At 38.1% G+C, this 27,656-nt stretch overlaps 2 protein-coding genes across 3 annotated transcripts; one reads left to right on the forward strand and one right to left on the reverse strand.

Annotated features, from left to right (window-relative positions):
- Positions 1–1,600: 1,600 nt before the first annotated feature.
- On the reverse strand, positions 1,601–13,233 carry dlst (dihydrolipoamide S-succinyltransferase). The gene is made up of 15 exons (XM_007549271.2): positions 13,101–13,233; positions 12,230–12,263; positions 12,108–12,147; positions 11,775–11,836; positions 11,599–11,673; positions 11,466–11,521; positions 10,789–10,897; positions 8,710–8,871; positions 8,446–8,531; positions 8,248–8,345; positions 5,299–5,429; positions 4,824–4,897; positions 4,663–4,746; positions 4,397–4,564; positions 1,601–2,293 (listed from the first exon to the last, which is right to left on the reverse strand). The coding sequence occupies exons 1-15, from the start codon at positions 13,161–13,163 to the stop codon at positions 2,159–2,161; spliced, it is 1,377 nt and encodes a 458-aa protein (XP_007549333.1). The 5' UTR covers positions 13,164–13,233; the 3' UTR covers positions 1,601–2,158.
- Positions 13,234–15,053: 1,820 nt separating this feature from the next.
- On the forward strand, positions 15,054–27,327 carry prox2 (prospero homeobox 2). 2 transcript variants are annotated; one of them, XM_007549273.2, is made up of 6 exons: positions 15,054–15,186; positions 16,517–16,608; positions 16,687–18,084; positions 22,340–22,447; positions 23,687–23,881; positions 26,607–27,327. In XM_007549273.2, exons 2-6 carry the CDS (start codon positions 16,537–16,539, stop codon positions 26,772–26,774), a joined length of 1,941 nt encoding a protein of 646 aa, XP_007549335.1. In that variant the 5' UTR covers positions 15,054–15,186; positions 16,517–16,536; the 3' UTR covers positions 26,775–27,327. The 2 variants fall into 2 exon arrangements, with proteins under 2 accessions (XP_007549335.1, XP_016525531.1); XM_016670045.1 differs by having other exon boundaries at positions 16,517–18,084.
- Positions 27,328–27,656: the final 329 nt, after the last annotated feature.

Here is a 27,656-nt window from a genome sequence, read left to right on the forward strand (position 1 = left end):
TACAAACATTGTTTTACTGGAATTTTATGTGGGAGAGTGACACAAAGTAGCACGGTTTCCAAAACAATTACAAGATTTTAATCTTTGAATATGAAGTGCACTGATGTTTATCTCCCTGAAGTGAACCATCTTTATTCTATAAACATATGGAAAATAGGCTTTGATCAAAACCAGGAGGACCTGGGTCCAGTCTTCCAAGAGCTACTATCAGGAAAACTTTTATGCCATTAACGTTTTCAACAAAAACCTAAATCAAAAGATTTAGTTCCCTCAACATCTCATTTAGCTCTGCACAGGCTTGGTAGCAAAGTATGTATTTGATTCAGGTGTGTTGGGGAAGGGATTTACCTAAAATATGCCTTGTAGTAATTGTCAAGGACCGGACTTGGCGCCCCTGATCTGAACCACCCCATTGCGGCTCCGGATCTGTTTACTGTTGTCCTGATGAAAGGTGAACATTCACACCAATCTGAAATGTTTTACCCCTCTAACAGGTTTTCTTCCAGAATGATCCTGTGTTTAGCTGCATCGGTCTTCCCATTAACTGACCAGTTTCTCAGTCCAAGAGAAAGAAAAGCATCACTACAGTATGATGCTGCCACTATGATGGGGGGAAAAAAGTTTGTTCTACCGACCACATCTCTGCTAACCACTTAACCGTGTTCGTTTTTCTCATTTTGGTTGTAATGTGGGAAAATGTGAAAAATATTATGCTTTTCCAAGGCACTGTGTTCCTTAAATGCACAGATTTACTTTTATCCCATGGGAACTCGGATGTGTTTTAATGCAATTTTGATAATTAGGTTTTACATATCTTCATAATCACCATGCATGTGAATAAAATCCCTTTTAAATCAAAATTGTGGATGGATTTTAATCATTGTTGACAGGAAAATAACTTATTGTAACAATGAAAGAAGCCATCACAGGATAAAGCAATCTATGTGTTTTGTTTTTGATTCAAGAGAACTAGATAAAAATTGAACTGGAATTGAAATGCTAATATCCACATTAAGATTATTTTTGTGGTTTTAAACATTTTTCTCAGTTGCTGGAAAGAAAGCAGTCAAAACATTTGATTCCAGTTTTACAAACTTATCAATTTGTTCAGTTTTCTTTTTTTTTTTTTTTTTTTGATTCCAGTTTTACAAACTTATCAATTTGTTCAGTTTTCTTTTTTTCTTTTTTTTTTTTTTTTTTTCCAAATAGTTGTCAATCACTATTTTCCAACATAGAATCAGCTTAAGTATCAATATTTTTTTAGGAAGTGATTTGTTAAACTGAGCGATTGCAGATTTGAATTAGCTTTAAGCTACAATCATGGTACATTAAATAACATTCATGTTTTGAGCTGCACATTTTCCTTTCTTTAACTATTATCAGCATAATGGGACATACCTGGAAACACTTGCAAAACCTTCAAACCGTCAGAGCTCGTCAAACAAGTTAAAGTCTGAGCACTATTGGAGGAATTGACACCATTTTAAAGCACAATACCCCATTTTTATTATTTTTTTTTTCTTTTGTTATTTGTAGTTCATGTCCACAGATTAAACATTCAACAATTATCCACAAAAACCATCCAGCAGAAAACCAGCAGTGGGGTAATGAAGTTTTTATTGTTTAAAACTTTCCTTTTCTCTTAAATAGTCTATGTCACACAGCAAAAAGAGAATTTCATGGACTAGACGGCATAAAACCTCTGAGGATTCCTTCACTTTGGAGATTTTTAAAACATAGTGTTCCTTGTTTTCTAGCCCAATATGTGCTCATTGTTCATCTCTCAACCACAATAATAAAATTCTATGCAGTTGCACCTTTACTTGCCTGTCATCTCACAACAACTGGATTTTATTAAATTCTGTGTAGAAAATGACATTTGGCAAACAAGTTATAGAATATTTATTTTTTGTTTCTTTGATCAAGAGACCAGCACCTGAAACCGCAGAGCCCAGTGCCAAACCGTGCAGCCCAGCTGGTCTTACAAATGTCCATTCACAATTGAACTTTTCAAAACAAACCTTTTTTTCCCCTAGTTAACCAAGACAACAATACATTAACTGCAGTTATGGTAAATTTTTTTTGAGTGTTTTTTTTTACGTGTGTACAGCCGCTGTTGGCGTGGGGTTGGTTTAGTGGGCCCAGAGTTGACAGAGGCTCACATGTCGAGGAGGAGCACCCTGGGGTCCTCCACCACAGACTTGATCTTACGCAGGAAAGTGACGGCCTCTCTTCCATCGATGAGACGATGATCGTACGTCAAAGCGACATACATCATGGGACGGATCTCCACCTACGCAAAAGAATACATACATTTTGGAGTCTTTTTTTCAGTTCCGTCAATACAAATCTGAGAAATTTTAGTTTTAAATTGGTGCCACTGGAATTAGATGCACCAAACAAAGACATTGTGGATGATTTCTGGTTACTGATTTAAAAAAAAAATAAAATAAAATCTGAAAAGACAGATTTCCGTTTACAATCAGACAGATTTCTGATTTTAGACAGAAATCTGTCTGATTCTAAGGATCAGATTTCACCTCAGGAACCATGAATACTAAATTTGTTTTTGAAGATTTGGTGAAATTAAATTTGTTTTATTTCATCCCATTTTAATCATATCTAACTGCATAGCTTTCAGCTAAAGCGATCAAACTCAAACCACTCAAAATCAAGAATTACAGTAAAACTCATTTTTAAGTTACATGAAGATGTTACAGTCTATCGCCATCATTGTAGAGAAAATGAGAAATAGAAAGATTATTTCTTTGGAGATGCATTTACATCTGAACTGAGGGGAGTCTGAAAACATTTTGGGTGCCAAGTCTTTATATGCTAATATATAAATGAAAAGGCTTCATTTTTATTTATTCCTGACTTAAAAGTGCAAATCTTTAGTAACATTTAGGTGTGATATAAATGTGAAAATATAACTAATTTTATGGGGGTGTGGAGGGGATTAGTATTAATTCAAAGGGGAGGAGGGAGGAGCTACATGTTACACAGCTCTGCAGTTCATAAGGACTTCACCATTATTATAAAGCAAAGAAATTGTGACTGCACACTTCACAATGCAACTTCAGCAACTAACGATTTGTATTTAGAATCTAATATCGGCTTTATGCATGAAGAGCAGGGTTAGAATTACAAACTGAAACTTATAACTAAAAAATATATCAAAAATTTATCATTATCACAATACTGCAGCATGCAGTATGTGCATTATGAACAATTGCCTGGACTGCAATAAATTAAGGCTGTCTGTTAATATAGTTTGGAACATTTGCTGTTTATTTCATTAAACTGTGTTGAGATGACAATAAGGAATTTTATATTTCTCCCAGTAGACGTAGCTTATCTGGAGTTTAGCCCCATCATGAACACCAAGCAGAAAAAAATTAACACCGTTTACTTATTTATCATAAGTCAGAAAACCTGGCCTGGACTGTTATATTATTGTGCATGAGTGAGCTATAATCACCTTATAATTTCGGTTGTAATAGTAAAATACTTTGGTCAACTGATGCCTTTAAATATGCTATGTAAATAAATTTGACACTGACTTATATGGTTATCACAACTTTCACCCATTTTATCGCACAATATGGTGCAGCCCTACTGGAAACAGCGGTCCCTGTGAGTGAGCTAAACCTCAGCTCTGACATCACCAAAAGCCTCAACATTTCTCTATTCCAGTGGTCCTTAGTTATTCTGTTATGCACCTAATTGTCACAACAAATTTCATAAAATGAGCTGCAGCAACTTAGGTTTTAAGTTGTTGCTTCTTTTACTATTTGAAGTCTTGCAAATTGGGTTAAACTGAATTTGAAAATTGTTGTAACATTTATTCAAGTCTGCTCAGTCTGTTTTTATTAGATAAACTGGGACACTGGGCTTAATGATTTTTTTAAATTGTAAACATTGGTTTCCTTATTCTGTTTCAAAAAGACAGCATGTTTACTTTGAGCACTGCTGCCACCTAGTGACAGGAAGCTTGTTTGTCATTCTAACATGAATAAAAAGAACTATTGGAGGGGGCAAAAAAAAGTCTTGTTCCTATTTGAGAAATACAGCCTCAGTAAATCACGATCAACAGAATCAGATAAAACAGAGAAACTTTGCTGTGACATAGTCAGCTTCTGTCATTTGCTGAAGCTCAGATTTAGTTTTTAAAATTAGTTACTTAAGGAAAACCTAATAAGCCTCTGCAGACAATACAATTTAAACCTTAGTTTTACTGAAAATGGCCAGCTAACTCTTTGTCTCAGCAATGATTTCCATGCCAAGTTGAAGGGCTATTTGCATGACCTGCGTGTGGTGTGGCACATTTCTAGCCGTCGATCAAGTGTGAAATTAGCCAACTTTGCGGTGCATTAACAGGAATTTAAATACCAACCTTTCCACCTACTGCAACAGGCCTATCAAAGATGCCATGCATGCCCAGAATAGCAGACTGAGGTGGGTTGATTATAGGTGTGCCGAACAAGGACCCAAACACACCACCGTTGCTGATGGTGAAGGTGCCTCCATCCATGTCTTCTACAGCTAGTTCGTTTTTACGCGCCTGTGAATGTAGGATTTAAAAAATAAAAAACGAATAAATTAAATAAAACATCAAAAGTGAGTCAGAAAACTGCTTAATAAAGTGATACGAAATCGTACCTTTTCTCCCAACAAATTGATTGCTTTCTCAATATCAGCAAAGTTCATTTCCTCCACATTTCGTATTACAGGAACCACCAATCCCTGACAGAAAAAAAAATATAGTACACCTTTTACTTCTGAAGCAAACATTTTAATACAATAAACTCCACTTCTCTTACCTTTGGTGTTGCTACTGCAACACTGATGTCAACATAGTCCCTGTATACGATCTCTTTGGTTGTGTCATCAATCACTGGAAACACAAATAACATGAATGTTACAGAAATCTCTTGTCCAGGATAAATTACAAGTTCTCGCTTCAGTTCCATCAAGGCAAAGCTATTTTCTTGTAAACCACTCGCTCTCACATGCAAGTCAAAAGTTGTGGGTAATCAACGCCGCAGACCATTATAGATCTTTAAAAGGCAGCAACACGTCCCACCCTAGTTTCACTGTGGTCTATCTAAATAGGTCAGGGTAGTCTAGGGGAAGAAAATAAGTTAGGAGTTGGTTTTGAGGTCGGGCAATGAAACTTAAATCTTTTTCTTCACCACACACACACTTGGCCCGCCTTGAAGCCAAACGTGCAAAGACAGAGTGAAACATCCACCACAACGTTTAGGTTTCCTAGTCTTGAAAGGTTTAATTTTGTACCTGCGTTGACAGCAGGTTGGTCAACTAGAGCGTAGGCGGCAGCCTTCACAAACGCAGACATGAAGCCCAGCTTGATGTTGTGTTTTTTCAGAAAAGCATCTTTGTAAGCCTTCCTCATCTCGCTGATGTTACTGCGGAAATAAAGCAGAAGTCACAGTGAAACACGGCATTAAGACAACGATGAAGCCTGAAAAGGAACGGAGTCTTTGCAAATATGTGAATAAAAGTGGGAATGAAATCTTGAAAAGTATAAATGTTCACGTAAAGATTTTACATGTGAAGATAAAAGTGCATCTGAAAACATAATATTGCATAAATAAAGCTATTATTTTTGAATTTAATTATTTAAATAATTAAATTCAAGAAGTGTAATTAGACTACTGTATTAGTTCTTGTTAACAGAAATTTTCCATTCTGGCCAAGTTATGCCTGTATTCAAAATGGAAAGTTAAGTGGAAGGAAAACAATGTGATATTTCCACAGTTTGTGATTATTTGTGGAGACCTATGTCTGGGGAAAGATGAGCAATACTAGATGAGCTAAAACCTACAAACCTTCCTTAAGTTGCCTCTCTACCACGCCTCAATGAGGAAAGCATGCAGAAGGAAAGAATCGGTGCATAAACTGCAGAGGATCTGAACTTACTTTCAATAGGCTGACATTTCTGAATTAAAAGTCTTGATTTTTAATTGGTAATATGTAATATTCTAAATTTCAGATAGCTTGATGTTGTTTTTACATTACCTTTACCTCATAATCAATAAATAACAGCAGTAAAAGCATAGAACACAGCTGAAAGCAGATGTTTACATAAAACTAATAATTTATTATATATTTTTCAGTTTCAAGTTAAATCAGACCAAAACTTGCATGGACTCTGTTGTTTTAGAACAGAGTCAATAATTCAGTTAGAATTACCAAACTTATTTCCATTTGTTCAATACCACAGTAATGATGTTTTCAGTTCTTTCCACATGCCTCTCATGACAGTTTGCTGCAGTTCTTGCCCATTCCTCCTGACACAACTGGAGGAACCGAGTCACGTTTGAAGACTGCTTCGCTCCCACATTCATTTTCAGATTTACCCACAACTTCTCCATAGAACTGAGATCAGGACTTTGCGATGGCCTCGTCCTTAAGCCATTTGTAAGTAGTTTGGCTATTTGCTTTGGGTTATTGTCCGTTTGGACAAATCATTTCCGCCCAAGATATAACTTCCTGGCTGATGTTTTCAGATGTTGCTTCAATATTTCCACATAATGCCATCCATTTTATGAAGTGTGCCAGCATCTCCTACAGCAAAAACGGCCCCACAAAATAATGCTGCCTCTCCTATGCATCACAGCTGGGCTTACGTAAGTCCCCCTTTTTCCACCAGATATAATGATGGTCATTACAACCAAACAGTTTCATATTAATTTCATCAGTGTGATGGTTGGACTTTCCCATCATGTATATACTTGTATATAACTGAACAGATGAAAACTGCACAGTCAAGAATCTGGACATTGTACCCAAGGATGAATCAGACTGGCGAAGCTCCACAGTTCTCTTGCTTATGCCTTTGCTGATTAATTTTCTTTGACTTTCCCATCATGTCAAGCAATAAAGCAGTGTGTTCCAGGTGTGGCATTAGGAGTGAAATCGCTTTGGAGTCCTCTAGACTAGATGGAGAGCTATGCAAGTACAAACCATTCACCACTTCTGATTTTGATGACAAATCTGACATATTCTCTCATCATTGTGGCATGTAGCTAATAGAAATAATTTAGGTAATTCTAACTAACCTAAAACAAGTAACTTCGGTCTGATTACAGTTCAGATGATGAGGAAAAATCTGTATGTCTTTATTCAGTTTGTGGAAACTTCTAGTTTCAATTGTATATGACCTTCTTTCTAATCAATCTAAATGAGGTTCACTTATTCAAATTAAATGTTGATGTTAACTTTTTCCCTAAATAACAATGGATGTTTAAAGCTCTTAAAATAATTTGGCAATACATTTAAGTATTAAATCTAGACAAAGGTTCTATTTTTTGATAATGGTGCTGAAGAGAGTGAGGTATACATCTATTGAAGTTGTTCTACTAATTGTTTCTGTATTGCTCATTTTTCTCTTGTATCTCTCTTTTTAATTGTTTGTTTTCCTGTCTCTAACCCTGTTGTAGCTCTAGGGTTTCTCCGCTAACATAATTAGCCCCTCCCAAGACACAGACTCTCCGAGAAAGGAGAGAAGAAGCGATAAAAATCTTCACTTTCTAGAGCCTGTAAATCTTATTGGGCTGTCATAAAAGCCCATATCAGTGCAGGCAGCTCTTCCACTCAGAGCGCAGGTCTCTGTGGGCCTCTGCAGATGCTCCCGCCTCCTGTTCTGGCCAGTTCCTTCGGCTCCAGATGAGCCCAGGACTGGGAAGTCTTCCTCCAGACCGTCAATGTCAATCCAATTAGGATACACAGAAAACCCTGAATAGCCGAAAGCCGACACCACACATTTGCGGGGAGAAAGAAATCCTCAAAGTGTCCTCTTCAGCATGGGGGGCAAGTGCAGACACTAACGCTTCCTTGTAAATTAATAAAACCTGTTTTAACAATTCTTATCTTCGTTTTAGATGAAATTATGACCAAATATTTACATTCCAGTGTTTAAGAGGATATTGGGTTTCAAAAAGCTTTTTTTATTGGGCAGATTCCAATCTATAACCATTTGTGGAAGTGTTGTTGTGCCTTTTAACAGGGGTGCATGCAAACGGCACTTAGACAGGAAGTCTGAATAAATACAAATGACCAAAAAGTAGATTTGCACAGAAACCAGGATGTGTGAATATTTAAAGATTTAAAATTTGACTTTTTCCAATCAGTACTCGGAAGGCAGCAGAGCGCATTTCACATATAATCCAAAATAGCTTTGAGGGTTTAATAATGTAGGTCAACTAATTGAGAATTTCCTACCTCATATCGACCTCATTAAACGTAGTCAACATAGCACAGGTGTTTTGAGCTTCCTTCAGCCTCTGGGCAATTCTTAGTCTCATGCGGTTCATCTTAACCTACAAAAAGAAAGAAACACCACAGAAAACATTTTTTTTATAGAAAACATCATTAACCTAAAAGATTTCATATAAAATAAAATATCAAGGTGCTCTTTACTCTGCTTTCTGTCCTTGCTGCTTTAACTCCTCCCTCTGCGTGGGCTGCTGGCGCAGCTGGAGCAGCAGTGGGTTTGATGGCTGAAACTTCAAGACAAGAAAAACAATGAAGCAGTCAGCACCTCCAGACGTAGATGGCAAAAAAAAAAAGACGCTGACCAAAACGATGCAAAGCAATTAGTTGTGTAAGCTGGAGGACACAAACGCAGATGTCGGGCAAATGAGTTCTCACATGACACGGACCGTCTGTCCCATGACAACTAACCTGGTTTGGTGTCCATAGCATGTGCTGGCACAGGTGGCACGGGGGGCATGGTGGTGGGAATGGGCCCCACGGTGGAGGGAGGAGGTGGGGGAGTTGGAGCAGCAGAAGGTGGTGGAGGGTCCGCAGCAGCTTTTGGAGATTCTGTAGCCTGAGCAGCCCCAGCTAAAGGGGCACAAAGAAAAAGTGAAGGCAGATGCTATAAGACGTTTCCTGCATGTTTCAAACAAAAAACATATATAGGAAAAAAAGAAAAAAAAAAGTGGATTAAATTTATGGTGTTTTTTAAGATCCATGTTTACATTTATGCCCTACAACAAATGTAATTTAGCACCCAAGTTACGTTAACCTTAAGGTGTATACCACTATGTCAATTTAATTGGTTTTCAGTTAAGTTTAAGATTCTTTGTACAATTCGTAACAATTATGATATGGGCCGGTTCCAGGTTTCACTGAAGACCCTGGATTTAAAGCTGGCCCCTCCCTCACTTGTTGCTGATTACTGTTATTCACCAGGCAGAACAAAGACTACTAAATAGAGATGTGCCGATCAGGTTTTTTCCTGCCGATTCTGATCACCCATGAGGGCCGATCACCGATACCGATCACATAATTATTATTTTTTTAATCATAAGCACTACTGGTTACATTATGTGGAAAAAAGAACCATTAATTCACCTTAATTTAGACAAAAACTTTAAACATATGAAGGCTCTGAAGACGCTAAATAATGCAAAAAGTCAAAAAACAAAAACAAAAAAAAACTGTCAACTTTGCCAAAAAATTCAAGTATAAAACTTTACATTCAAAGGCAAATACAGGATCCATTACAATAAACAATCCTGAGTTACTGCATGAAAACTTCCTGATAGCATGGCGGCTAGCTGATTACTGCTAGCTCTGATTGGCTGTTTCTGACTGAGCGGAGTAATTATGCAGAACAGGGAGGAGGTCGATTATTTTTTTAGAGATTATCTGTCTCATGTTAGGACAGCGAAAGTTTTAATACGCATGTAAAATTTATTTTTTTAGGTTAGATGCTACAACTTTAAACAGAGGTTTGGTGTGAGAGTCACTACCAGGTGGAGCAGAAGCGAAGCTCCGTCTGTGAAATATTACTACCTGTAGCGCGTAGCAACGGTTCAACAGTGAGAGCAGAACCAGAGTCTTACATCGCAGCTCGAAGACTTAAATAATTTTGCGGGTTATTTGTTTAGCTTTTTGGCCGTCATGCTAATCCGGGTGAGTGTTTGTAGCTGTGCGCTGCTTTACCTGCTATCTGATCGCTCCATGTGTCTTTTTTTTTTACTGCAGTGAGCCTCGATGTAGCCAAACTCCGTCAAGTATGGCATTGTTTTTATGCCATATTAGACTCGTCGTGTTGATGCATTTTGACGTGCTTCACCCGCGACCCCAAGGTAATTTTCCGCTGAAACTTCCCCATTCATTCAGTGCGATATCGTTCCACATCGCTTAGAATTTGTTGCTGCGCGTTTGCGCAGTGTGAAGGAAAAAGGAGACCAGCTGCACAGAAAGGCTGCGAAATTAGATGCAGGTGATCGGTTTGTGTGATCGGCAACAAGAGACCGTGATCGGCGATCACCGATCATACACTTTTTCACGGAAATCGGCCGATTATGATCGGTGGCCGATCGATCGGCACACCTCTACTACTAAACTTTTTATCTCTTACAAGAAACACATGAGGTGTTCTGAAAATATTTCCAATTGCAAAACAAAGAAAGCTATTAGATCATGTTACATATAGCCAATTTAAATTTCTGAGGTAATATGACAGCGTGGTATTTTTATAGACCAACATACTATGAATATCTAATGGTGACGCAGGTTTTATCCCATCCCGTTTATTAAACACATAATCTTGCATGACAAAGAGGCTAGTGCTGGATAAAATAACTGATATTTCCCAAAAAAATACTTAATTATTTTCTTCAGAGCTGAAATTTAAAATGTAATCCAAGAACACGTATAAAAACAGATGTTTTTATATTCTAAAAGTGAAATTCGATTTATAATTCTTTTGTAGGATCAGAGACTCTTGATAAGCCTGGATTTCCATACCTCCTTTTTTAAGCTTGAAAAGTGGTGTTCCTCCTTCGACCTTTCCCCCATCTGGGACCAAAAGCTCCTGTATCACTCCTGCAGCAGGAGAGGGGACCTGCACTGATGTCTGAAAGGATGACATATACTCAAAAATTAAAACAAAAACCAAGAACAACAATCCACTAATAGTCCATAAATAAATGCATATTGATATGATTTTTTGGGGGGATATATTACAGTATCCATCATATTTTAAATAAAGCGTGCAACAGAAAAAAATATTTTTGGTCATTTTGTATTTGACACTCAAACTTTTTTTCCCTGCAATTTATAAATAACAAAAGTGCAGCTTTATATGATTTTCTCTTGTTTTATTTATCACTCTACATGTGTTTTAGAGTCCTTCAATTGTTTAATATGTTAAATGGTATGAAACAAATGCTCAAGATTTTGTTTTTATAAAAGTAAAATACAATTCTTTTTGAGGTTTTGTGAGACAAAAATGCTAATAGAAGCCCTGATTTGGTTGCTACCAAATTGATGCAATGATTCTTGAGTGTCAACAAGTTTGCTCAGCAGTTCATTACACCTACGAAACAGAACTTATAAAGTTAAGCACAAATTTGCAGATTTATAACATGACCTGAACAGAAATCGCAAAGAATCAAAAGTAAACTAATTTACTTGAAACTTACCTTATCTGTTTCGATTTCGCACACCACCTCATCCTCAGAGACAGAGTCTCCAACAGCTGTGGAACACATAACTTTGCATTAGCGTCCGATAACCTCTGAAAAGCGAGTAAAATAGTCTTCTCAGAGGTGTTACCTTTCTCCCACCTTACATCCCCCTCTGTGACAGATTCTGCAAATGCAGGAGTCTTGACTGTGATAACTTCATCTCCTAAGGAGTAAAGTCAAAAGGAAAAGGATTATCTTCAGACATCAACCATTGCATTTTATGTTCAGATAAGTTTAAAACTGGTGGACAAACAGATTGCATACTGTAAGCTGCAGATGTCCTGAAGTACTGGATTTGGAAGACACTGGAACGGGGATTATATGGTCTGATGAGAAAGAAAAATAAGAATGAGTGTAGGCACAACTCTACCGTTCTCATTTAAATAGAATATCATTAATCTTTAAATTAGTTTATAAATTTAGAGTCACTACTGAATGATTATTTGTCAGTCTGACATAAAAATAGATTTAGGACAGCATGGTTCGCAGCCAAATATTACTCAATGAAATATGGCCCCCTCCAAGGCATATCTGCCATATCAAACATGTTCATGACTTTGACAGTACATCCCTATTATAGAGAGAGTATGTACTTACACATTGTTGTTTACAGATATAGGATGGCAAGCTGATAGAACTGAAAATAAATAGAAAAGCCATGTAAACAACATCTTGCATGTATGTGGTCAGCCTATGGTACAAGCAATAACAAAGCATACCTGCAGTGGCCCGACGAGCTAACACATTGTTTCCCTGCAAAAAACATACAATCTAGTCAAAATACCTGAAACTTGTACATGTGATCAATACTATGTCTGCATGCCACAGCTTTAAAAACATATACAAATGTGCAAAACTGATTGCATTCAGAAATCTTCCTCAGAAGACTGGGGACTACAGTGCAAGACAGGATATTAGTGAGGTGCTGCGGGTCAAAAGTCACTTTTGCAGGTTAACTTTGACCTTTGACACAATCGATATTATTACTATGTAATAGGTTTTTCTAAGTTGTTTCATATTAAATGTAAGTTTAATATGGAGACCTTATCAATAAGTGCAAAAGAAAGTTTAAGTTCGAACAACTGCACGGAATCCTAAGTGTGAAACTATAAACACACCGGCAATAAGCCTGGACTGAAACCAACGAGTTTACAATGTCGCCGGTCACACTTACACATTAGTTGGAAAATTGCCCAAATACTCAAAAAATTTGCGTTCATTCACAATATGACCTCAGCCTAATAACAGCTAAGTGCATTAGCCAACAATAGAGTACTTTTTAGCTTTGGATAGCTAGCATGTTCCACAAGGATGCGAGAATATAACAAAACTACCTCATATGAACATTAAATATCCAAGTCAAACATCTCCAGTGTTGATATCCACATATTAATGAGGGTTGCAGTATTGGTTTGTGCTGACAAGTGTCACCCTGTCCTTGGCTCGCAATGTTCCGGCCTAGCCGTGGCCTAAAGCGGGGGCAGCTAATGCTAGCATGGATAGAGCTGAGCGTACAGAAGCTGCGGTTTTTCCGCAGCCACAAGCAAGTAGAGCTAAGCAGCGACCAAAGTTGGTAAATTTTGTACCTACCTGGCGGATGGCAGAGAGGGAGCGGCCGAAATTCCTGGTGAGACACCGGGAATGGGATAACATGGTAGCTGTGTGACAGCAGGCTGTCAGCGGAAGAGGAACTCCGGTCACACCGATGAGACAGACTGGGCGCGGGCAAGAGTCGAGGAAGCTGCATGGGATAAACCAAGTTCTCAGGCTGAAGGGGGGACAGGGCGTAAAGCTGTCCATTTCCAAACTAAATTATGTTTAATACCGACAAATAATAATCAGCTAGTAATCTGTAAAATATTATTAGCTGATTGAAAAATAAATAAATAATGATTAGCCTATTGTTAAGTAACATTATAAAATTGTACATGTCACTGCTTCATTGCGTTTCACAAGTATTGAATTTAAATTGAAACGGAAAATACTTTTTTATTTATGTCCCCAAGAATTATTAAATGTTGTCATGACGCATATCATCCAAGTAGCTTCAAAGAGTTGTTGATGGTGATTCAGTGGGCAATATCTGCAGTAGCAGTCAGTCTGACAACAAGAGGCCTCTGACTGAAGACTTGGTGACATGACATGCTAACAGCTCCATATCAGACAATAGCAGAAACAGTATTCCACAGTAACATGTTCTTAATACAATCAGCTATAGACAATCACTCCTAGACACCTCATTTGGTTTTGCCATCCCTTTGGCTGTATGATTGGCCGGCAGGGAGAGGCTGGAGTAGAAGAGATGATCTTTGCTCGCTATGAACAACAGAAGAGTCTCTTCAGTCCTGCTGGGCATCCATGAAGCCTCCTTCATGGATGCCTTCAATGTGTCCTATTTCAGGCATTATTTGAGCTTTTGAGGTGCTAATTGGGTAATCACAGTTACAATATCTTGTTGCCAAGCTTAAGCATTATTACAACTGTCTTGTTGCCAAGCTTAAGCATTATTACAACTGTCTTATTGCCAAGCTTAAGCATTATTGCAACTGTCCAAAAGTAAAAGAGTAATGCAAAAATCCTTCTAGTTGCATGACAGAGCTACTTCTAGCTACTCCAGAGACAAAAATTATGATCAGAAGTCTACAAAAACAACAAATTAGAACTAAAGTAGTGGAGTATGTTACCACCATGAGTGGTACAATTAATTGTGTTACCTCCCGTTTAGCTTTTTTTTTTCTCTCTCTCAAATTTGCAACATACTGCTACAGACTTTAAAAAATAGATTTTATGGATTAGATCAACATAAAGCACTACTTAATTGTGAATGATTACACATAAGTCTTTTCAGGCTATATCTTATAGCTTTACACATATTGAGTATGAATTTAATAAAAACAAGAAAAGTTGTTGCTCAGATTCAGAGCATCTGTGAACATACATTTTTCAGACTTGCCACAAATTATGAATTGGATTATATTGACTCTTATTGGGCCTGGAGGTGCCTAGATTCAGTCCTTGATAAACTTATAATGCCAGCATTAGTACTGTTTGAGGGTTTTTTTAAGTGCAAAGTATATTAAAGTCCAGAGTGTAAAGATGATTTTTCACAGTACAGTTGACTTAAACAGCAAAATACTTTTTTAAAACTGTTTGGTTTGATGAATTGATTGTGAAATTATTTTATGCTAAAAGAAAAGACAAAGCTGCATGTTTCATTTAGAATACCTGCTTTTCTAATTCATCTTTCCTGTCTAACAGTGAATACACAACTTCAATATTGTTTACATTTATTTTTCAAGTATTGTTTTCTTTACTTACATATTTAAAAAATAATAATAATACAAAGTGACCTATATTGTATTTTACAGCCATGACTCTATTTGAGTCTCTTTCAAATGACTTTTAAATATTAACGGAGGATATTTAATAAGTTTGCGCACATCGACTCATTTATTTGAAGTTTGTCATCAGATCTCAGTCCGTCATCATTTCTAAAACAACCCCTGTCATATATCTCAGGTGCAGGAGTATCTTCTGGTTGATGCGACCCTCAGACCACCTCCCTGTGTCTGCATGGCCACGCCCCGGCTTTGATGCATCGACTCCGCCGCACTCCCCGCAGCCAACTCGCAGTCTGCGCAGGCCGTCAGCTCGGCAGCACGTCCCAGCGCAACAGGTAAGGTCCCATCAGCGCCGCTGTGAACCAACCCCGGTTAGGCTGTACACACGAATAAGTATGGTAAAGTGAATGCATGCAACTCTCTTCGCTTCTTGTAATTCCGTGCTTTTTAATACTATCGTTGTTATATGTTGTTTGTACTGAAAATATTGCCACTAGTTTATAAGATGCTTAATTCATTGATGTGCTTACTTTTTTTAACTTATGAATTTAGTGTTGCTGTCCATTTGAAATCACTTTTTTTTTATCAGTCATTTGAATTTTCTTGACAGATTTTTGCGTATTTTTCATTGAAACGTTTCAAATTTTCTGCAGCTGAACTTGAATTAAAATCTTTGTGCACATTAGTATTTTTAGTCGTCCGATGTCAACAAATAATACTTTTACTACACCTAATCTTCAATTAAAATTAATTCCAATATTGTATTATATTATAATCATTTTCCTGTTGCTTCTGCTCCTACAAGTAATAATAATATTAATATTAATAATAGGAACAGTAACACCTATCTCTAAAGCTTGATTAAATCACATTTTGTTTACTGCTGTTAGTAAACATTTACATTAGTCTAAATAAAAGGAGATATCTTAATTTATAGTTCAATATTGCTATTTTTGGGGGGCAATCAATAAAATAAATAGCATCTTTCAGTTGAATCCACTAAAAATAAGATACAATGTAATTTATTATAAGTTCCGACATTGATGTTTCAAAATAATTTAGAATTTTTTTCCCCTATTACCATTAAAAAAGTTTCCATATTTATTTGTTATATGAACATAGAGCTTTTTATCACAACTTTCTTTAAAAAAACCCCAATCAATCTGGATTTCCCTTTAATAAACGAATAAGTAAATTCATTTATATCTCATGATTTAGATACTTCTTGCTGCTGTGTTGAATGTGTGGTCTTCGGCTCTCGTGAGAGCCTTTCTTTGCTTCTTTCTGTAAACCACTATAACAAACTGAGAATGAAAAATTTCTAACATTCCTTCATTTAAGGTATTTAGTAATTTCTTACTTTTCTTTGCTAAATTGAAGAAATGTAAAATGTTTTACACACTCTTTCAGATTGCATGTTGCACAAAGATGAATGAGCCTGCCGTACAAAAATACAATGCATGTAGATAATTTTATATTTAAAGGCTGTGGAGAGTTTTTGAATTACAAAGTGGGGTAAGGGAATATAAAAATGACAAAGGTGTGAAGGACGATAAAACTGTATGTATATGATGTGAAAAATGTTTTTGTTAATGCAACCCATTTTTCAATTATTTTTATCTTAAAATTGGTGTCTTGTCCATTCAAATTCTTTGACATTTGCAGTGTGACGATCGGCACCGGACATGAACCTCAGTCTTCCTGACCAGACCATGCACAGCTCCAGTGAAAGCTGCCTAGAGGACGACAAACCTGAGGTAATTTTGCCCTGCTTCCGTAGAAACATGCACGAAGATCCGCTGGCCGCCTACTCAAACGGATCCATCATCTCTCAGCTCCTCAGGAAGACGATTCACAACAAAAGGGCAATAGATGACAACCATTTTTACCTCTCTAATTCTGTGGCTGCTGCTGACTCTGGCCAAGAGGACGAGAGCAGTGTCTCCTCAAAGGACAGCACAATCGAGGCCGTTTCCCCGAGCGATCATGTCTCCACAGGAGTCAGCCCAGAAGGAGATCACCCTTTGCCTGATCATCTGAAAGCCAAGAGAGCTAGAGTGGAGAACATTATTAGAGTCATGGCTGGCTCTCCCAACAGCAGGCAGCATTGTGATGGAGAGCGGTGCGACACAGACGCCCGAGAAATGAGGGAGGCCAGAGAATCGTGCAGGGAGAACAAACGTAAACAAAGGTTGCCTCAGCATCAGGAGCACAGTACCATGGGATGGCAGATGAACAGAAAGCCTGGAAGCAGCTGCAATGATAACTGCAACACCAAGGAAGAGGAATGCCACAAGCTGAAAGAGCAGCTGCACAGCATGCAAAGGCTTCTGCGTCAACTCCAGGAAAAGTTTCTGCAAGTCTACAGCCAAGAAGATGCAGAATTTGTTGTGAGAGAAGCCGCAGGAGCTGTTTCTGAGCATGACATCATCGGAAATAGCACAGACGCATGCTACATAAGCCCCGAAGAGCATTTGGAGACAAACAACAGTACAGCAACGGCAAACTGTAATGACAGAATCAAAGCAGATAGTTACCTGATGCACCAGAGAGAAAGTCAGAACCTTCAGGAAACCTTGAAGCAGGAGCTCTCCAAAGCAGTTAATGATTGCATCGACAGGGTTTTCAAGAAGGTGTCCTCCTCCACAGACATGGACATATCCCCCCAGCAGCGTGTGTGCTCTACACCAGAGATGCAGATCAGCCTGGGTGCAGACAGGAAGAGCTTGGCCCCTGATCACTCACAAGCCGAAGAGATGTCAAAATCCAGATCGTCAGAGCTCTGCGAGAGCTCGGAGGCTCAAACCTCACAGGACCAGACAGAAGCACTTTCACTAGTTGTCCGTAAGCCCCCAGTGACCCAAGTGAGCTCCGTCACTCCAACGGTGAAAAGGCCGTACGCCGTTCATCAAACGCCTTTCCAGTTCAGCTACACCCCCCCTCTCCACGAGAGCCACATCCTGGAGCACCTCCTCAAGTACGGGCCCCACTCCAACTTTGGCGCACTCCCCTGCATGCCCCCTTCAATGGACAGGACCTCCCCGGACTCGGTGGACCTGTCCTGGGACGCGGTCGCCATGAGATCCAAGGTGACATCCAGTCACTTCGGCCACCACCATCGCCCCTCCTCCATGGGAGCGGTGGGAGTTGATGGTCTTTGTCTGCCCCATGTCAAGATGGAGAGCGGCGAACTGCAGAGCCTGGCTGAACGAAACCCCTACATGTCTCTCAATATATCCTTTGTTTCCAGAAGGTTGAACTAGAGCAGCTTTAAGTTTCTTAATTTACAGTGCCTTGCAAAAGTATTCACACCCGTTGAACCTTTTTACATTTCCTCACACAACCACAATTTTCAAAAATATTGAACGGGACTTTTTGTAACATACACTTTAAAAATCATTGTCTAAAATGAAAGTAAAAAATAGATTTTAAATTAGAAAAAAATAGATAACTGCAAACTGTTGCATTGATTCATATACAACCCGTCTGAGTCAATACTTGCTGGACCTTCTTTTAACTTTTGTGTCCATGACTTTGGGTTTCATAGAGACACGAGTTCTCCATGAAGAAAAAGTAAGATTTACACTTTTTCTTATTTGTTAGAGCTCAAACTCTGTCAAATCAGTTTAGAGTATCTGTTAGCAGCAGATTCAAGTTAATTGGATTTAGGATTGGACCGGATGTCTTACGGTTTGCTTTCAACAATAGTTTCAATAATGATACTCTGCCATAAAGTTGGATTAGAGACAACCCACTGGGGTGACTCAGTGGTTACAGCCCTGTAATCAGAAGGTTGTAAGTTTGATGTGCCCCTGGCTAAGGCACTTAGCCGAAAGTTGACTATCAATCTGCATATTGGTGTATAAATGTGTGAGCGTTTGTGAATGTGCTTTGAGTTGTCAAAATGACTGGAAAAGCACTATATAAGTTTATTTAATGGTTGAGCTGTCAATAGATTGCCTTACCTGAGCTGTGGATCCCTGCAGCTCCTCCAGAGTCTCCTCTTTACTGATTCTTTGATCAATTTTTGCTGCTTCTTTGATCACTTTTCTTCTTGCTCAGCCTGTCAGTTTGGTGCACTGCCATGTCTTCGTATGTTTTGCAGATGTGTCGTACACTTTTTAGTCTCAGATGATGGAATGAAGTGAACACTGTGTGATGTTCAAAGCTTTAGATTTTTTTTTTAATAACCCAGCTCTGCTTAAAGTTCTCCACCACGTCCTCCTGGGCCTGTCTGCTGTTTTCGCTGGTTGTCATGATGCTGTTTGTTCACTAATGTTCCACAACAAACCCGTGAAACCGTCATGTAACAGCTGGATTTAATCTGAGATTTAATTGTAATCATTTGGAGGATATGAATTAATTAGGTGGCTTCTATAGAACATTGGTTCTACTGACTTTTATTGTGAGGAATTGCTGTTAAGAGGGTTTGAAAATAAATGCACACTACATTTTTTAAATTTCTATTTCTAAAAAAAATAATTTGCTATTCACCCATAATTAACTCTCCTTCCTCGTGTTGTGATGAAATGTGCAAATTTTCAAGATGCAGAAATGTTTCTGTCAGGCACCAGGTAGAACCTTATTTCACTTTTTAAAAATTCAGCAAAAAATACAATCATAGTCATGTATTTGGTTTTTTTATGTGAATTATTGCAGTTACAATTGTAAAGCTACTTTTTTTTATAATTTCACCAAACGCCATGGCTTTCCATCAACATATTTTGTTTTACATGGTTGCCGTTTGGAGATCTTGATGCCACCTGTTCACGTAGGAAAACATACGTTAGAAAATTCCATATGCACAATATTTTCCCTTTATTTAGACCAGGCTTTCTATTCTTTTAGTGCATCCATTTGAACAATTGCTGGTCGAGGTTCACTTCAACGTGGGCAGTTCCAGCAACAAACTTCAAGGAGAATTTTCCCTTTGATCTTGCTAACCCCACAGAAAATTATAGCATCTTCTTTAATCTGAGCAGAGTAATGACTTTAAGTCTAGAGAAAGACAAATAAAAAGGAATACAAGGCTTTGATAAGAATTGCCGGGAACAAAAGCCAATTTTTCAAAGGCAGAGAAAGCTTCGGTCTCTGTTTCAGGAAGCATCAGTTTTTTTTTCCTCAGACTTGAAAAGGTGCAGGATCTATTTCTCCATCATCAGAGTGATAGGGGTGCATCTAAAAGGTCACATGTGAGTGCTGGTGGAAACCACAAGTGCTTCCCAACCATTGCACTTGAGCTCTTGTCTTGAGCATTTGTTGTTGAATACATTTGATGGAAATTGAGAAGAAAATAACAGAGTTAGTGTTGTGGACCAGAAGAACATGCTTGTTTTGCTGTGTTACTTGCGTGACCATTTACGTAAACTCCATGCTCACAGGAAAAGACATTTCTTAGAGTCTCCTCAAAAATAAAATACATTTTCTTCAATATAATCCCAGAGGTGATGAGTTTGGTCTATGGTCGTATTGCCAAGGATTTAGAGAGGTATATTGCGTGGTGCCTCTTAGGATTCACTTTATCTTTACAGTGCAAAGAGCTCTGCTCCTCTTTGAACAATGCCACATAAATCTTTCATCCATACTTCCTTATTTCAAAGGCATGGTTCCCTTATAAAAGTGAGGTGTTGTGACCCGATAAGAGATATTATGACCTAAAGGCAGTGAACTACATAGGAGATGGTCAGAATCACCTCCAGGAGAAGAACTTCTGATAGAATTGCATACGTTTTATTTGCATTGTTTAATTACCTACATTGAATTAGGCACTCACCTTTAATATATCTGTGACAATCATGCTAATTTTGAGTAACAACTACCACAGTATAATAGAATAAACATCAAAATTATTGTTAAGATTAAAACAAAAATATATAATTTAATCAATTTTATTTAAAACAGCCATTTCAATAAATATTCCAACTGCCTATTACTAAATTTAGTTCAGAATAAGTTTAATTTTAAAAAAAATGCTCTTTATTGAACACAAAGACAAGTCTAACAATCTGTTTTTTATCTGGTTATTTAATCAGGTTGCATATGATTGGTTACCTTGTACGCTGTGGTATTAAAGCAGAGTAGCCTCAAGAAGAGTTTTATTTGGCTCCATTTAATGTCCACAACATCACTACCCAAGTGTGTTATGGCCACAAAATTCTAAATTTTAATCATTTCAGTTTTTTATAAGTGTAGAAAACAGACAATGGCATTCTTACTGACAGCTGACCTGCAGTGTGCAGCTGGAGATTGCAGAGGTAAAGTGCTGTTTTACTCTGTTTTGTGTTACTCAGCCTGGCATCTCTTTAAAAAGATTTTAAAACACAATAACAGAAAAAAATTCATAGCTTTAAAACAGTAACTTTTAAAATCCTTAGTCTGTATTCATGGGTCATGTCTACCTTCAATAAATAACACAAGTAAAGATGAGATTTGACAAATATGGTGCCTTGTAAAATATTTCATATCCCTTGAACTCGTGCCATGTTTAAGGCAAAGTTGTTTTATTGGGGTAAATATGATAAAATAGTTTCAGCTCAGTCAGATTGAATGGAGAGTATCTGAGGTCATCAATTTTCAAGTCTTGCCTCGGAAAATCTTTTGAATTTGGGTCTGGACTTTGACTAGGCCATTCAAACTCTTTCCATTTCTGACTGATGTACTGAACAGATACTGAAGGCTTCAGATATTGTTTTATAACCTAAACTTGCTTCTATTTCTCCACAACTTTATCCCTGTCCGTCTTGAGCTTCATGACGCTGTTTGTTCTCTAATGTTGTCTAACAAACCTCAGAGGCCTTCGTAGAAAATCTGGATTTATGCTGAAATTAAATTGTACTAATTTAGACTAACAAACTAATTGGGTGACTTAGATATCAGTTATTTTATTTATTGCTTAGATAACTTTCAAATTAGATTTTTAGTTATAAACACATATGAGCAATACAAATTTCATGTTTCTTTATTTGTTCAAATGTTAAATGTCAAAATTATGCACTGCTTTGTCTCGATCAATCATAAAAAAAACTGTATATAAAAGACAGAAGCTTGTTTTTTGTATCTTGTTAAAATAAAGCATAGAGACAGAAATACTTTTCTGCGAGGCACTGTATGGTCTGCATGCTGACATTTTGGCCACTTTATTTAATAAAAAAGCCCCCCAACAACATATGCTGTCTTAAAATCCTCCTCCCTGCTTGTATCTAACAATCAGTATCTCCTTTCAAAACATTTCAACACAAGCTGTCTTAACTCCTAGGCATTAAGTGCTTGGCTCTCTAATTAAAAATCCCTAATCTAATTTGTAATTCTGTTTTGCCAATAAGCGCAAGTTAGGGTCATTATTGACTTCCAAGTTAATGCCGAGCTGTTCTTTAGCGAAATCCAATTTGGCCCAAGATGGAGGCAACACGATCCTCCGGCCCACTATCACTTTGCGCCGGGTCCTGTCGTTGACTTTAATTGTGGGTTTTCCTTAACACCGACTTGAACATCCAGGAGGGCCTCACTCCGAGTCATCTGAAGAAGGCGAAGCTCATGTTCTTCTACACCCGCTACCCGAGCTCCAATGTGCTGAAAACCTTCTTCCCCGATGTCAAGGTAAAATGCTTACCAGTAGAAAAAAAAGGTAGATGTACAGAATTGTTGTCCTGCTATTTAACCTCCAGTGTCTACCTGTCAGCGTGCATTTGTGATAGAAATAATCAGCAGTGTGTCGGAGGAGAGAGACAAAAAGCGCAGAGGGTTTAAATAACAAAGCCGCTGATCTGCTAGTTTGTCCTGGGGGCAGAGGGAGATACAGGGGCATTCTCTCTTGGAAAAAAAGCCTCTCCAGTCAGCAAATGGAGTGACAAAGGACTCTCTAGGCAAGGCATTGCTATTGAGTGTCAACACAGAGTTGGTATTAGAGACCTTTGCAGATGCGACGAGGCGGCAATGTGGTACTAAACACAACATCCTGTGTTTTTTTTTTTTTTTTTTTTTTTTGTTTTTAGACCTTTTTGATTTTTTCTTTCAGTTTTTTGTCATCTTCAGTGAGTTTTTTTTTTCTTCCTTCATTTTACCTGGACCATCTCCTTCAAATCTCCTCAAAAACATCTTCCAGCCATCTCTCCCATTACCTATTCTATCTCATCTCTGGGATCTCTGAGCCGACGCGGGCCCCTGCCCCTCAGTCTGCGCTGACCCTCGGGTCAGAAGGGGGGGATGATGCTGGTGCTGCAGCCCTGCGAACGTCTCCTTCTTGCTTGCAATCCAGTGGTGGGAAGTGGCACCGGACAAAAGGGCACATAATCCCAGTGTCTGATTCCATCCTATCAGCCGAGTCAATGAGAGGGAAGCTTCCTTCTGTCCTTATGTGCTGCTGCTTTCTCATCCGCCACAGCAGACAGAAGACGCGTCTTTGATGCCTGCCCAGCCCTTAGGCGTTTTTTTTTCTTGTCTTTCTGGATGATGAGATAGAATAACAAGACTAATGTCAAGACTGAGTTTAAAAACACAGCCCTGACAGATGTTGTTTCATTCATTGGTGGGAAAAGATCAGAGCAATTAATATTACACTCTGACTGACTGTTTGGTGGCATGTTGTCCTCCAACTACGGTGAATCTAATAAGTGTGCAAACCTGTGCTGAAGACTTTCGTGCACAATTTGAAAAATGTTTTACACATTTAATCTGTACAAATAAGCTACATTTTCAATTTATTTTGCAGCTTTAAATTTCAGAGTGCCACACTCCAACTGCACAGACTTGTTAGTGCGAGAATTTTTGTTGCAAGCGCAGGTAAATTAATTTGTTACTTAACCCCCCCAATTTTATTTATTTTTTTTAATTTCCCAGTTCAATCGCTGCATCACCTCTCAGCTGATCAAGTGGTTCAGTAACTTCAGGGAGTTCTACTACATCCAGATGGAGAAGTTTGCACGCCAGGCCATCGCTGAAGGCGTCCGCGACGTCAAAGATATTACAGTCAGCAGGGACTCTGAGCTCTTCCGGGCGCTGAACATGCACTACAACAAAGCCAACGATTTTCACGTAGGTGCCACTCACCCTTCATCACACAGATATGTTGTGGTTTCTCGTGTATGGCTGTTTAAGAAAGTTTTGTTGTCCAATTGTTTTTTTTTTTTCTTCTTCAAAATTTTAAATAGTGGTTAGCACCTCTGGAGTGAAGCTTTAAGGTTAAATCTTGAGGCTTTTGCATTTGAATGTTTAATTTCTTTGGTGCTTTTACGTCCTTTTCACAGTCCTGAAACATGAAAATTAGGTTAACTGAAGATTCTACACTGGACATATGTGTGATTATGTCAGCATGGTTATTTGTCTTATTTGTCCCTGTGTTGTCTCTGGGAGGTACTTCACTGGATCTCTGTAACACCATCCCCTGTGTGGCCTTAAAGCACAGAAATTGGTTGGAAGAAGCAACATGTGAAGAAGTACATGTGACCAAACATGTACACATGCAATGTAGTGCATGATTACCAAGTGGACGGAGAAATACACAAATAAATTTAGAAGTGTGTGGCACGGAGCTACATTTCCCAATGAATATTTTATGTATATCCACTTTTTACTGCAAGACAGCTGCAAGTCCTCTGGGGCATCTTTTTACCATCTTTACACATAAAAGGACTGAAATTTCAAAACAAACTTGGATTCTACTTCATGAACATGCATTGATCTAAACCACTCCATAACTCTCGCTGCATATTTAGTTTCCAGCTTCTGAAAGTTTTTTTTTTTCTTTCAAGAATAACTTTCTTCTTCTCTTCCATTAAGGTCAGATTGTAGATTACATCACTAATAGCTGTCCTGTTTTGCTGTAGATCCCTGCAGGTATCCCTGAAGGCAGTTAGTTGCAATGGATTTTAAGCAGTATTATATTAAAGAAAGCCGAATACAAAGGCAAACCACACTTTTCAGAGTTTTATTAGTTAAAAAAAATGTTTAAACATATTTACCCCATTCCTCCCACTTCAATTGGTTACTGGTGCCTGAAGCAAATCCGACCAACTTTATATTGGTCTATAACTTAAAATTTCAACAATAAATTTTAGCTTGTTCATGTGAAAAGGTTCAAGGAATATAAACATAAATCAGTCTTTATTGCATTGGTCGCATGTCTGTGGACATGTTTGACTGTGTTGCTGACCTATTTGTGTCACACTGCACCTGTGGCTGGCCAGCCTTTATTGGCATTATCTAAACTCCAGAGTGACGCTTTATCAAACTGTGGGAAGAGGAAGCCACAAAATCCTGCTAAAACAACTCAGGATTAGAGGGCTCGCACGCCTGAGTGGGGCAGAGATTGCTACTGATGCGGAATGCTGAGAAAGATGCTGTGGATTCCGAGGGAGAAGGCTGTGTGGTGGGAAAGGGATGGGAGCGTTTTCTTTACCTTGGGACCAAGACATTCCTTTCCCAGGGATGCTTTTGTGTCAGGAGATGAGGGGAAAGAAAAATAACTTATGCAAACAATTGTTGTCTGAACTGACAAACGGATGGGAAACAAGTGCTGAGTTGAGGTTTTCTCCCATCATCCTTTGCATCTAAACTTTAATGGATTCTGTTGTAGTAGTTGTAGTCCTTCTGCAACGATAACCAAACACAATATTTGATTTGCTTCACTCATCACAAACCATGCTTTAATCAGGATACACACACTTAGATCTTTATACATTTTCAACATTCTTTACAAATAGAATTGGAGAAAAGTGTGACTTGCAAATACATTCAGTCCCTCTTAATCAATATTTTGTACCTTTACATGGCATAATAGCTGCAAGACTCTAAAGTAATGTTGTACATCACATGACTGTGAATGTCATTTTTCAAGTGTTGATGCAGGCTCTCAACTTGGATTAAGTTATGGACTTTGATTGGGCCTCTGTAACACATACACTTTGCTCCATTATAAACCATTATATTGTTGGTGACATCTTCCCTACTATCAAGCCTTTTTCACATTTTAACTGCTTTTCTTCAAGGATCGCCCTGTATGTAGCTCCCTCCAGGTTCTCTGCCCTTGCAGAAGAGGATAATCTGTATGGCATGATGCTGCAACCACAGTGTTTAACCATGAGAAATGTATTTTCAGAGAAATGTACTGCATCATGTTCCTTTACATCTCAGCCAAAGAGTTCAGTTTTAGTTTGTTGTAAGAAGAGCAGCTTCATCCACATGTGTGCTGTGTTTGATACACTTTTTGAGGCAAGACGTCATTTGACTTTTCTCTTCTTTTTTTTTTTTTTTTTGCATATATCCTGCCAACATGTTAACCCATCTTCACTGTGAATCTCTGCAGCTCCTCCAGAGTCACAACAGCCATTTAGTCTGCTGTGTTACATTCACAGAGACTATCAATTAAATAAACCCTGAAGGCAGTACATTGTCCTGGATTTTTTTTTTAGGCGTGTCAGAGTGGTTATTTGTTGCTGTCTTTTGTTGCTTTAAGCTTAGCATAAACTCTTAGACCTTAATGGTAGTTACTTTAGGTTCAAGAAAATAAGAATTTATAATGAAAGAGACTTACAATTGAAGGTTAATGATTGCTGTGTTGCTTTTGTAGTATCTGCTCAGAGAACAAAGAGAAAAGCTCCCTTTCATCAGCTTGAGTGTTTGAAGAAATGCTCTACAGGTCCTCATTTCACATATTTAGGAGAAACAAATATGAGTCCGTTTTGTAGCAAAGCTTTACATAAAAGCTTCTTCAACGCTGAGATCCACTCATAATTTAACCTGCTTTGGTTTTGTATTCTAGGTTCCCGACAGGTTCCTGGAGGTCGCTGAAATCACCCTTCATGAGTTTTACAACGCCATCTCTGCCACCAAAGATTCAGACTCCTCGTGGAAAAAGGCCATTTACAAGGTGATCTGTAAGCTGGACAGCGAAATCCCAGAGGAGTTCAAGACATCCTCCTACTTATAGATTTGTGTTTTGGAAAATTGTACAGATGAATTTGGATTTGTTACTTGACGGTGTTAGTTCATTTCTTGTAGTGTAATTTAGTGAGGTGAAATATAGTTTAAAAGAAATTTCAGAGGAAATGGATCCCTAATGTGAAATGTTATGCTCTGCTTTCTTAAAATTAGAAAATAATAATAATAATAATAATAAAAAGATAATGTTTGCTTTTTTGTTTTGACAGTTTGTGTGTTTGTAGCTGTGTAAACAAAATGCAAAGATGTAATCATTCATTATGTAGATTTTTACCAGTCAATATGGTTTGGTTTCAGTTTGGTTTCAATTTTATTCCAAAGCTTTGCATCTTGTATAAAGAAACATGCAGTACTGTTTTTCTGTTGCATAATTTATTAATGTTCTGTCTGTACATTATTAGCCCGTCTGTTTAGTGTTTTATTGATTAAATGCAAATGATGTGTGAAGGTAAAACTCTTGTCTTGTAAAGAACAATCATATTTCGCAAACAGGCATTTTACTGGATGATTTTACTGAAATTAAAGATGCACAAAGTTATAAAGCAAAAACAATGCTATAGTTTCATTTTGAGGAATATTCAGATGAGCACATATTTAAATGTTTTATTTTTGCCTGAAAAGGCGTCACGAGCGCCGCTGCCGTTCCCCTAAGGTGCCTCTAATCCACGTCCAACCGCCAGCTGTTGAACATTCCCTGAACTATGCCGTCCACATTGTTCACCGGAGCCAATTCAAGTCAACTTTCTAAGGCCTGCATTCATTGTGCGGCCGCTGCGGATGTGGACGGCCGCCATGTCTTAAAAACAGCGACAATGCATTCCCTCCTCATGACTAATGCCCGAGGTGACCTCATATCGCATTTGTGCCACCA

Source organism: Poecilia formosa, unplaced genomic scaffold (genome assembly GCF_000485575.1).
Source record: "Poecilia formosa unplaced genomic scaffold, Poecilia_formosa-5.1.2 Scaffold30, whole genome shotgun sequence".
In the NCBI taxonomy this organism is placed as follows: Eukaryota; Metazoa; Chordata; class Actinopteri; order Cyprinodontiformes; family Poeciliidae; genus Poecilia; species Poecilia formosa.

Coding starts and splice junctions, on each gene's coding strand:
- dlst (XM_007549271.2), bottom strand. CDS start 13,163: ATGTTATCCCATTCCCGGTGTCTCACCAGGAATTTCGGCCGCTCCCTC. Junction 8,872..10,788: donor TTTCAAGCTTAAAAAAGGAG/GTATGGAAATCC, acceptor GTGCCCCTTTAG/CTGGGGCTGCTCAGGCTACA. Junction 5,430..8,247: donor TTTAATGAGGTCGATATGAG/GTAGGAAATTCT, acceptor TTATTTCCGCAG/TAACATCAGCGAGATGAGGA.
- prox2 (XM_016670045.1), top strand. CDS start 16,537: ATGAACCTCAGTCTTCCTGACCAGACCATGCACAGCTCCAGTGAAAGC. Junction 22,448..23,686: donor CCTTCTTCCCCGATGTCAAG/GTAAAATGCTTA, acceptor TTAATTTCCCAG/TTCAATCGCTGCATCACCTC. Junction 23,882..26,606: donor ACAAAGCCAACGATTTTCAC/GTAGGTGCCACT, acceptor TTTGTATTCTAG/GTTCCCGACAGGTTCCTGGA.